This window comes from Myxocyprinus asiaticus, chromosome 14, assembly GCF_019703515.2.
Source record: "Myxocyprinus asiaticus isolate MX2 ecotype Aquarium Trade chromosome 14, UBuf_Myxa_2, whole genome shotgun sequence".
Taxonomy (NCBI): domain Eukaryota; kingdom Metazoa; phylum Chordata; class Actinopteri; order Cypriniformes; family Catostomidae; genus Myxocyprinus; species Myxocyprinus asiaticus.
In genome coordinates, this window is record NC_059357.1 from 3,311,637 (window position 1) to 3,324,387 (window position 12,751).

Below are 12,751 nucleotides of genomic sequence, written 5' to 3' on the forward strand. Positions count from 1 at the left end.
AACAGGGCTATCTTTTTATTTTTAGAACACCTTGGTCGTAACTTCACCACATATTTCATCACGATATTTAGCCACATATTTTTGTATATTTCTTCCACGAGTACTAAATATGCTTATGAGCTTTATCATTAAAAATAATATAGATATATTTCGCATTTATGACCTTTACGCTATTTATATTTATATTTTCATTTTTTATAATTAAATGCATGAATGTTTTTGAAATTAACTGTGCCGCGAACTACATTTCCCATAATGCTTTGGTCCCGCGGTGCGTCATATCCGGAAAACTGTACAGCCGTAAACGTTAGTTCAGTGCGATTAGTTTGAGAGAGCTATTGTCATTAAATAATTACAATAAATGCACAGAAATCCAATGAAGACCATTAACAGCGTCACTCTCTCTCAGTTCAATTCTTTTGTGCTTTACTGGCACGACAAATGTTACAGTGTATTGCCAAAGCATTTACAGTGTTTACAATGAATTTTGAGCAGATGAGAACAAATTATAGAATGACTAAATAAAACATAAATGAACATATAATGTAGAATTCTCTCTCTCTGTGTGTGTGTGTGTGTGTGTGTGTGAGAGAGAGAGAGAGAGAGAGAGAGAGAGAGAGAGTGTGGGCAGATTTAAGTGGTTTACGAGGACTTTTGTTTAGGTTATAAACTGGTAATTACAAGGGTATTATGCTATAAATGTGGTTTATGAGGACATTTCTAGTGCCCCCATAATTTAAATCATTTACATACTAAACGATGTTTTATTGAAAATGTAAAAATGCAGAAAGTTTTTTGTGAGGGTTAGGTTTAGGGGTAGGGTTAGGGTTAGGGGATAGAATCTATAGTGCATACAGTATAAAAATCATTATGTCTATGGAGAGTCCTCATAATGATAGCTGCACCAACATGTGTGTGTGTGTGTGTGTGTGTGTGTGTGTGTGTGTGTATGTGTTTGTGTGTGTGTGTTTGAGTGTGTGTGTATGTGTGTGTGTTTGTTTGAGTGTGTGTGTTTGTGTGTGTGTGTTTGAGTGTGTGTGTGTGTTTGAGTGTGTGTGTATTTGAGTGTGTGTGTGTGTGTTTGAGTGTGCATGTGTGTGTGTGTGTTTGAGTGTGTGTGTATTTGAGTGTGTGTGTGTTTGTGTGTGTGTGTGTGTGTATTTGAGTGTGTCTTTGAGTGTGTGTGTTTGAGTGTGTGTGTGTGTGTGTGTGTGTGTGTGTGTTTGAGTGTGCGTGTGTTTGTGTGTGTGTATTTGAGTGTGTGTGTGTGTTTGTGTGTGCGTGTGTGTTTGAGTGTGTGTGTTTGTGCGTGTGTGTTTGAGTGTGTGTGTGTGTGTGTGTGTGTGTGTGTGTGTGTGTGTGTGTGTGTGTGTTTGAGTATGTGTTTGTGTGTGTGTTTGAGTGTGTGTTTGTGTGTGTGTTTGTGTGTGTGTGTGTTTGAGTGTGTGTGTGTGTTTGTGTGTGTGTGTATTTGAGTGTGTGTGTTTGAGTGTGTGTGTGTGTGTGTGTGTGTGTATTTGAGTGTGTGTCTTTGAGTGTGTGTGTTTGAGTGTGTGTGTGTGTGTGTGTGTGTATTTGAGTGTGTGTCTTTGAGTGTGTGTGTTTGAGTGTGTGTGTGTGTGTGTGTGTATTTGAGTGTGTGTCTTTGAGTGTGTGTGTTTGTGAGGGTTAGGGTTAGGGGATAGAATCTATAGTTCATACAGTATAAAATAATTATGTCTATGGAGAGTCCTCATCATGATAGCTACACCAACATGTGTGTGTGTGTGTGTGTGTGTGTGTGTGTGTGTGTGTGTGTGTGCGTTTGAGTGTGTGTGTGTATTTGAGTGTGTGTAACAGCAAATATGAATATTCTCCTTGCAAACTGACCTTTATTATTTGTTGTGCAGTAGATCAGACAGCAGAGCAGAAGTGCAGATCCAGATGCAGTATTACAGAGAATCAACACCATTTTGTGTAAAGTAGAGAAACCTGTGAGACAATGTACAAAGAGTAATTGTGCAAAATATTCCCTACAAATGTCATTTTTTATAAGTGTGCAGATTCATAACTCATTACACACAGAACATTTAGTGTATATACTTCAGTATTCACACTGAGTACATGATTATGGAATACAAAATCTGCTGTTACACTGTAGTGCCATTACACCCAGTTGCATTGTAATTCTGCCCCCTTGTGTTGTATTTTGATAGTTTCTTAAAGGAATAGTTCACCCAAAAAATAAAAATTCTCTCATCATTTACTCACCCTCATGCCATCCCAGATGTGTATGACTTTCTATCTTCTGCAGAAAAAAGATTTTTAGAAAAACATATTTCAGCTTTCAATACATGTAAATGGTGGCCAGAACTCTGGAGGTCCAAAAAGCAGAGAAAATCAGCATAAAATAAATCCATACAACTCCAGTGGTTAAATCCATGTCTTCAGAAGTGATATGATACATTTTGGTCTGTTCCTCTCCCACACTTAAGTCGTTTTTAACTATAAATATTTATTTCACTTTCACATCTGAAAGTTGAGAGAAACAAAGGGACTTAAATATTGATCTGTTTCTGACCCACACCTATCATATCACTTCTGAAGACATGGATTTAACCACTGGAGTCTTATGGATTACTTTTATGCTGCCTTTATGTGGTTTTTGGAGCTTTAACATTCTGGTCACCATTCACTTGCATTGTAAAGACCTACAGAGCTGAGACATTCTTCTAAAAATCTTCATTTGAGTTCAGCAGAAGAAAGAAAGTCATACACATCTGGGATGGCATGAGGGTGAATAAATGATGAGAGCATCTTCATTTTTGGGTGAACTGTCTCTTTAACAATAAATAGATTGTGAGAACCTGTTCTGACATGCAAGGGCCCCAGGGCCAAATATCTTTTATGTAAAATCCACAGTAAATCTGCAGGCCCCAACAACTATCGAATAAACGAAAGCAGCAGAATAGGTAGCCTAAACAATTTCTTACCTTATCTCTTTATTGCCTTCTTCCTTGTAAAATCTTCCATTGGTTCATCGAAGTTAAGCTATTTTACGAGTGTTGACTTCATGGCCATCAAGGTGTTCAGGGCCAAACTTACACATGGGCTAACTGGGTATGCAGCCCAGGGAACGTTTTAGGGTACGCAAAACATTATGTGTGAGAGGTGCAGAGTGGAAGTGGGATTTTGCCTGGAAAGAAGAGTGTTTTTTATGAAAGTCGGTGCGTCAGACTATTTTCTCTCTCTCAAAGACGAAATCACACCATCACGAGCATAATGTATGTCATCTAACTGAATGGTCAGAAAGAACAATTGATTGTCAGATATTATAAAAATGACCGTAACCAACTCTTGAACATTGTGGAGGATCAACCTAAATCAGGGGTTGCCAAACTTTGCTAACTCAGTAACCCTTTTTCAGATTTACTCACAGATTTACTTTTCTATTATAATATGTTTTGGTAGTTTGCTCTACCAAGGGGCCCCACATTTAATCTCGCCCTAGGCCCCACTAAGGCTTGGGACAGCCCTGTGTGTAACTGATGTGAAATTACAGAGAGTGACAGCTCATATGCTATTAGACAGTATATTTAATTTCATAACATCATATTGATTGCTAGATATGATTTTAATAATAATTGTAAAAAATGACACATTATCTTTAATATGTCTGTAGAGGGATGCAATTCTTTACACATTGATTTATTTATTTATTTATTTATTTGGAGGTTGGTTATGGGATATTATGATGTTCTTTGATTACAAAACAAATTTCAGATAAGACAAAACGAGATACGATGCTGCCCTCTAGAGTGAGGTAGAAAATAATCAACAGCTAATAAGAAATTAGTTTATTTAATTATTTCCTTTTTCTCTGAAAATTTTAATGAAAAGAGCCGCTGACCTACAGGTGGGTCGTTGACTCACTGACACAAAATGTGTCCATCAAAATTGTTACGTTTATAGGTTAAAATGTATATAAATTCATAATGTGAAGATTAAGTGTATATTTTTACTGTTACTGGTCTGACCAGTTTTGTCACCATTTCTGTTTTGTAGTTTTTTAGCATTTGCAATCCCCATGTTGCCTTGTTCATTTTAAATGATTCTAGGGTGTGACACAAATTTTTATAAGTACAAATGTTCTCAGTTGATAAAAGGTCATAAAAGCTGAATGATGTTAAGCATGCGCTTAGAGCCACAATTTGGGGTCAAACTGGACTGGAACTTTTTATAAAGAGGAGGGTTGGTTTTAATAGTTTTCTGACAGGTGGAAGGGACACAAAACTACAGAGTAACAGATCAAATTACAGCAGGACTCTGCAACTACGGTAGTGGAAGTTTCTTTTGTTAAAAATCATATCACAGCTATTTGTCTCTGTTCATTTTAAAGCAGTTTCAGTTTTATTGATACTGTTAAAGTTTGCTTAACCCTTGTGTGACCTTCGGGACATTTTTGTCTTTTTCATTTTTTTTTTATTATCATTTTAGCTGTGTTAATGTCAACGGCATACATTTTGCCAAATGTGTGTATTTATGGGGAATTTTGATATTTCAACCTCAGTTCCTATAATACATCTATAATACACTGTGTACACAAAATAGTTACACTCAGGACCTTCAGGACAAAAATGTCCCCATTGAAACCCATTAAAACTGCAATATTTGATCCCAGTGCCATTAAAGCATAAAATCATGAATTCTATGATATTACGCTTTCATTCTGGAGTCCTGGCTTCAAAATTAATTTTCTTTTTACATTTTCCACTAGATGGCGCCATTTTTCTCATGTTTAGCCTATGGAGCAAATACATGCTTTTCCCCTATTCTCTGCCTGCTGTATTATAGAGCACTGCAGGACGACTGAATAAATGATGCAGATAAAATTATGTGGGTGTGATGGTATGGATGTCAGAGTGTGTTTTGTGTGTGTGTGTAAAAAACAGCAGTGGCATTATGTAAACAAACTGGCATTTAAAGGGTTAAAATCCTGAAAATGAATGAATATTTGGTAGTTATGATCAGGTCTGATGTTGTTTAAAAAAAACTAACTCATTGAAAATGGAAAATAATATTAATATATAACATTATTATGGCAGTTTTTTGACGTGGACATTTCTGTCCTCTAAGGACCTCTGAGTAACTTTTTCAAATTTATACACAACTGAAATTAGTCTTACAAACAAATACAAAGCAAAGATTTTATCACACAATTAATTAAACACATCTTGCATTTATTTACAGCTATTTTCACATTGAAGAAAACAAGAAAACACAGTACAAAACAACTCACATATAAAATCATCTGCATTAATTCAACGGATGAAGGAAAACACTGAAGTCTGTCAGCACTCATGAGAATTTGAACAAGCATCCCAGTGTTTAGAATAAATATTAGAGGATATTTTTCTCTCATTGTTGCAGCCTGGTCTCATTGTTGATGAAGTTTGTGCAACCACTAAATCAGAATGAGTTTCTTCTGTGCGTCTTACCAGCCTCCTGATCTTGAGTTTCTAGCAGAGAATTCATTTCTACTGTGTTCTGGTCTGATCCAGTAGTTTCATCTGATCCTGCTGCATTCTGTGTTTAAGACAAGACATGTACTTTAAACAAGTACATCAGTGTTTCTCTATCACAGCACTGTACATTCTGGATGTCTCTCTTATTTTAAATCATGACCTCATCAGTAAAGGCTCCGTAACCTGAATATGTTTGTGTCAAATTATGGAGACATCTAAAATGTGCAATGCTGGAGATCTGGAGTTCTCCAGAAACAGGATTGAGAAACACTGATGTGTGATGTAAATGTGATCTCTCTCACATGACCAGTCAAAACCTATTCACTGTATCTTGGACAGCGTAGGCCTATTTCCGCTATGACATCAGTAATAAACAAACCAAAAAAACATTTGCATTTGTGCGAAGCTGCATCCACGCTGACAGGTGTCAGTATGAAGTCCAAGAACATGATCACATAGTGCAACATAAACAGAAAATTACTGAGTGCACCTGTAACCAGTCCTACTCGACCCGCTCTGAGAGGGATTCGAACCGGGATCTCCAGCAGGACGAGACTAAAGACTACAACCCCTATCTTCAGTCACTAGTGCGCCTCTCAAGGCCAGGTGAGTGAGGTTTACACATATCGCATAGCTACCTACCAGCTGGCTACCGTTACACACCTTTTATATGAAGTGAAAAGTCCCCTGATATTGCAGGTCAGTTGTAAATCTCAAACCAATGAGATATGTTACTAACCTGACATGACTGCAGAAACGTCTTTGTGCTCAGATTTGGATTTTTAAGAAATTGAGCACAGATGAACCCAACACATCAGACATATCACATAGACCAGGGGTGCCCAAAGTCTGGCCCGCGGGCCATCTGTGCCCTCCGATTGCTTTGATGCGGCCCGTGAGAGATTTTAGAAACAGAACAGAATTAGGCCTGCTATGGAGAATTATATGAACTTCATAGCCTGGACACTGGATGTCACTATCATGCACAATCACTATTCACAGTGCATCGTCTCCTCTAGTGTGTTCGCCATCAGTTTCATCCACTGGCAGAGTTCAACAGGAGTTTGGAATACTTATTATTATTTCCAATGTTGAAGTGCCACACAGAAAGAATGATACAATTATTAAAGGATTGGCATCAGGTTAGATACTTTACTCACGTACTTGTTCTAATTAAAATGTCCCGATACCTCGGCTCATACAACTGGGTAGAGCTGCTGTTGTGCAAGCGGCTGTATAGAGTTTACTGAGCATGCACAGGAACGTGCGAACCAAGCATACTCTTCCAGAATGTCCTCTGTAGCACTGGGAACTATAATTAATTGGTTCGTTCTGATATTTAGTTGAAACAAGAAAAAATATGAATGGGCTTCCCAACGCCGTTTGAGTGAGGACACTCTGTAGGAGAGAACGCTTAAAACACTTGCACATCTGTGCCTGATGTGCGCGCTCAGCTTGCACATGCACATCTACAAAATAAAATGAAGCACCATAATTTTGGTTAAATTAAAACTGTATTTGTAACTCAAGTAACAACAGAACAGAAGCTATAATTGGATATCTATAAAGAGTAATTCCTTGAAAAAATAAAGAGTAATTTGTTGCATCACTTCACTTCATAACAGGAAAATGTATTCTGATTCTGATTATTGTGATTGGTCACACCCAACACTTATAGCAGCTCTATATGTGCTTTGCAGTAATAAGTAAGTATAATATTTAGTAAAAGACGCATCGCTGTTACATTATAAGTGTTCTTTGTAAGTGAAATACCCTATCCTTTATTAACATATAGGGCCTACACAAGCATACCATAGAGCACAAATTATGATTAAAACTTGCATAATACTAAGCGTACAATATAAAGATTATGCATAGTGGCAATCTAGTAGCTTCTAGCCCCCTTTTTTAATTATTACAGTGATGTGGCTCCCGGCACCTTATGTTTTTCTGCATTTGGCCCCTGACCGAAAAAGTTTGGACACCCCTGGTGTAGGGTGTATGTGGAACTCTAAATAAACACAATAAACACACTGCAGTGATGCCCCTATACTATGTGTTAAGCCATACTTGGGGTGTGGTGGTGGTATAGTGGGCTAAAGCACATAACTGGTAACCAGAAGGTTGCAGAAGGTTGCTGGTTCAATCCCCACAGCCACCACCATTGTGTCCTTGAGTAAGGCACTTAACTCCAGGATGCTCCAGGGGGATTGTCCCTGTAATAAGGGAACTGTAAGTCGCTTTGTATAAAAGCATCTGCCAAATGTGTAAATGTAAATGCTCTTTTCAGCACACCAAAGCTCTTACAGTGCCAAGTCTTTGTAGGGAAGGGCTTAGGAATGATCACTTTTAAGTAGAATGGACCCTTTATATCCCCATTAAAACTAAAGAGAGAAATGAAAGGGTTACTTCACCCAAAAAATTAAACTTTCTTCCGTGGAACACAAGAGGATACATTTAAAAAGGACAATACATGCAAACTTATAGTAAAATATTGTAAAAATGCATTTTTTTCATTATAAAAACGTATGATTTTACTGTACAATGGTATTTATGTATATTATGTTTAACAAGATAATTCATGTACTTATACAGTACACTATTGTTAAAGTTGCGATGAAAAACAATCTTCCCTGTGTGACCCATCACATTTTATTATATTTAATGGAAATAGTTATGTTGCTTCTTATTTTTGATATCAGTTATGTACATTGGGGTGTTCTATGCTACATTTTATATAGTTTATGTAATTGTTTATTGCATTATTTTAGTATTACATGTTACCCTGATGGTGCTTTGTACATGTGCATTAATTGCTCCTGGAAGGGCCACTCTTGATGAACCTTAATTCATCATGCAGCTTTTTGTAGATACTATAGTATTTATAGTATAACCAAATAGCTTTCAGCGGAGTTTGATATAATGGCAAGTGATTTTCTAGTACCAAATTAGTCAATTTCGCATGATTACTCAAGGATGAGGTGTTGGAGTGATGGCTGCTGTCTAGATTTGATCAAAAAATGACTTTTTTCAAATAGTGATGGTGCTGTTTTTTACATCAGTAATGTCCTGACTATACTTTGTGATCAGTTGAATGCAACTTTGGTGAATTAAAGTACCAATTTCCTTCCGAAACAGCAAAATCTGTACATTATTCCAAACTTTTGGCCACCAGTGTAAATGGTAAAAGATAAAATGAATTTCAAATAAGAAATTAGATTAAAAAATAATAAAGAATATTAAAATGAATAAAAAAGAAAAAAATGAATACAGAAATAAAATTATGCATTGCAATCAGTAAGTCCAGCACAGTGATCAGTCAGTAAATGCACAGTTAAACAGATGTGTTTTCAGTCTGGATTTGAATGTGGCAACTGTTGGAGCACATCTGACCTCTTCTAGAAGCTGATTCCAGCTGCGGGTGGCATAATAGCTAAACGCTGTCTCACCTTGTTTTGAGTGAACCCTCTGTATGTCTAACTGACTTGATCCTAATGATCTGAGAGGTCTGTTAGGTTTATATTCTACAAACATATCTGAAATGTATTTAGGTCCTAAGCTATTGAGCAATTTATTAATGAGTAATAGTACTTTAAAATAAATTCTAAATGTAAATGAAAGCCAGTGTAAAGACATGAGGACTGGAATAATATGCTCTGATTTTTTGGTTCAGGTGAGAATCCTGGCAGCAGCATTCTGAATGAGCTGCAGGTGTCTAATGGTCTTTTTGGGAAGGCTGGTGAGGAGTCCATTGCAGTAGTCCACCCAACTGGTGATGAATGCATGAACAAGTTTCTCTTGACTGGATTAAAAACATCTAATACTGGCTATTTTTTTTAGATGATAGTAGGCTGATTTAGTTATTGCTGATGTGACTACTGAAACTAAGGTCTGACTCCAAAATGACACCAAGTTTCCTTACTTGATTTTTTGTCTTTAGACCCTTGGAGTAAAGGTATGTATTCACCTTTGGAATTTCACCTTTGTTGCCAAATACAATGATCTCTGTTTTGTCATTGTTTAACTGAAGGAAATTGTGGCACATCCAACTGTTAATTTCATCAATGCACTGGCACAGAGAGTCTATGGGGCTGTAGTCATTTGGCAATAGGGCTAGATAGATCTGGGTGTCGTCTGCATTGCTGTGGTATGCAATTTGGTTCTTTTTCATAATTTGGCTTAGTGGGAGCATATACATGTTGCATGTCGCAACTCGCCCGCCGTCTCTTTCCTATGGAGTCAGCGGCGACAGAGGTCGCTGCGGGCCACTCACATCCCGGGCAACCTCAACATCACAGCAGACACACTGTTGCGGCAGGTGACGCTCAAGGGGAGAGTGGAGACTCCACCCCCAGGTGGTCCAGCTGATTTGGAGTCGGTTCGGCAAAGCACAAGTAGACCTATTTGCCTCCCGAGAAACCTCCCACTGCCCGCTCTGGTATTCTCCAATGGGAGCCCCCCCAGCCCAGATGCACTGGCACACAGCTGGCCCCGGGGGCTACGCAAGTATGCGTTCCCCCCAGTGAGCCTACTTGCACAGACCCTGTGGCCCCGTATTAGCCCACCCAGACTTGGTTCTCAGACCTCACGCTCCTTGCAACAGCCCCTCCCTGTCGAATTCCCCTGAGGAAGGACCTTCTTTCTCAGGGACGGGGCACTATCTGGCACCTGCACCCAGACCTCTGGAACCTCCACGTCTGGCCCTTGGACGGGATGTGGAAGACCTAAGTGGCCTACCACTAGCAGTGATAGACATGATCACTCAGGCCAGAGCTCCCTCCATGAGGCAGCTTTACACCCCGAAGTGGCATCGGTTCGCGAATTGGTGTTCTTCCCGAGCTGAAGACCCTCAGAGATGCGCTGTCGGGTCAGTGCTTTCCTTCCTGCAGGAGAGGCTGGAGGAACGGCTGTCCCCCTCCACCTTGAAGGTGTATGTGGCCGCCATAGCGGCACACCACGATACAGTGGACGGTAAGTCCTTAGGGAAGCACGACCTGATCATCAGGTTCCTGAGAGGCGCCCGGAGGCTGAATCCTCCTAGGCCACACCTGTTCCTCTCATGGGATCTCTCCATGGTCCTCCTGGGCCTTCACGGAGCCCCCTTTGAGCCGCTAGAGTCAGTCGAGTTGAAAGCCCTCTCCTTGAAGACGGCCCTCCTGATTGCGCTCACCTCCATCAAGAGGGTTGGGGACCTGCAAGCGTTATCTGTCAGCGATACCTGCCTGGAGTTCGGACGGGTGACTCTCACGTAATCCTGAGTCCCCGGCCGGGCTATGTGCCCAAGGTTCCCACAACCCCCTTCAGGGATCAGGTGGTGAACCTGCAAGCGCTGCCCCAGGAGGAGGCAGACCCAGCCCTGTCATTGCTGTGCCCGGTGCATACTTTGCGCGTCTACTTGGATCGCACGCAGAGCTTTAGACGCTCTGAGCAGCACTTTGTCTGCTTTGACGGACAGCGGAAAGGGAACACAGTCTCCAAACAGAGGCTTGCCCACTGGATCGTGGATGCCATCGCTATGGCATACCAGGCCCAGGTCATGCCCACCCCTTCGGGAATATGAGCACACTCCATAAGGAGTCTGGCATCCTCATGGGCATTGGCCAATGGCACCTCTCTAGCAGACATCTGCAGGGCAGCGTGCTGGGTGACACCCAATACCTTCGTGAGATTTTACAATCTCCGGGTTGAGCCGGTTTCGTCCGGGTGTAATACATACGTATTGCTTGCGTATAGCGCCTTTCCCCTCCAAAGAGGCGAAGATGTGCTCTTCTTTTCCCATGCGAGTTCACGAACCCGTAAACCCTGGATGTCCTTCCTCCCTAGCCCTGTGGCTCTTGAATTCAGCGGAGGAATTCACAGCCGGAACCAGTACGTGTGCTAATATGCCCGTACTGAGGTAGGTGCTCCACAGGTGCTGGTTACTCCAGTAACCCCCTGTGATGTATTTTCTGCAGTCAGCAGACCTGCATCTCCCTTCATCAGAGCCCTCTCTGTCCCAGTCACCGTGTTTGTAGAGCTCCTCCCCTTTCAGGCAGGACCTACCACCACGCCTCTTCGGGTGCGGCTCTGAACGCAGATGACGTGCTTGCCACATGTTACCTCCCCTCCAGGCAGGATGTGGTCTCCACGGGGTCTTTTTCCCCTGAAAAAATAGGATAAGAAAAGAACACCTTCCCCGGCGCATTTATTGAGCGTTAAAATGGCCCCAGCCAAATAACTGAATACTCTGTGGAGAGAAAACATAGAGAGAAAAGGCCGCAGCTGGCGTGGCCTGCTTCCATACTAGATAAGTGCAAATTCCACTCGGCAATTCTCATTGGTCTTTTCTCAAAGTTCTCAGGTGTTCGGGGCTCTCAAGAGCGACCCCTAGTGTCACTACATCGACACAACGTCTCGTTCCCTCCATCAGGGAACGGAAGTTACGACAGTAACCGAGACGTTTTATGATGCTGTACTATTTCTTCCAGGGTTTTGCCATCAATTTCCTCAAAATCAGACATAGTAACTAATTTCTGAAGTTTTTGTCATGGGTGCTGTCTGACCTCAGTGCCACATGAGGATGAGCTGATCGGCATTATAATATCATTTATCTTCTTCATGAAAAAAGATGCATTTTCTGTCAGAGAGCATTTCACAGGCAACCTGTGTTGGGGGTTTGTTAGTCTCTCTACAATAGCAAAAAGAGCGTGGGTGTTGTTTATATTGCTGTTAATAATGTTTGAGAAGAAGGTCTGCCTAGCTGTGCCTTGTTCCAAATTGAAAGCATGAAGGCTGTCTTAATAGATATTATAATGGACTTCAAGTTGTGTTTTCCACCACATTCGTTCTGCTTTCCTGCATTTTCTTTTCATGTTTTTCACTGCTGTTGTATTTCTCCAAGGTGCTTTACGCCTGCCAGTGACTTCAACTTTTGAGTTAAAGTTATTGAGGAGAACATCAACAAAGTCTGCGGATATACTCGGTTTCAAAGATTTAAACTTGATAAATTGCACACTAGTGTTATCATTTATGTACCTCTTTTTGACAGCGACAGATCTAACTTCAGTGGCAGGAGAAATCGATATTTAAAAGAAAATACAGAAATGGTCAGATAGTGTGACATCCTTAATAATAGTGGATGAAATGTTCAGACCCTTCCGGCTGTAGGCTGATGGAGTCCACAGTGACGCTCCCTGTGTATTCCATCAAGGGTGGCAGTACTGCAAGTAGTTTTGTTTCAAGAACAGATTTTTTCTGTAGAAGTCTAT

The 12,751-nt window shown here is 40.5% G+C and overlaps 1 protein-coding gene across 2 annotated transcripts in view; it reads right to left on the reverse strand.

The window, feature by feature from the left end:
• Positions 1-5,216: 5,216 nt before the first annotated feature.
• Positions 5,217-12,751, reverse strand: part of LOC127451974 (uncharacterized) — a 49,154-nt gene continuing 41,619 nt past the window's right edge. For both annotated transcript variants that reach the window (XM_051717075.1, XM_051717074.1), the window contains exon 20: positions 5,217-5,565. In XM_051717075.1, the coding sequence (XP_051573035.1) occupies positions 5,449-5,565 (117 nt within the window). In that variant the 3' untranslated portion in view covers positions 5,217-5,448. The remainder of the gene's footprint in view (positions 5,566-12,751) is intronic.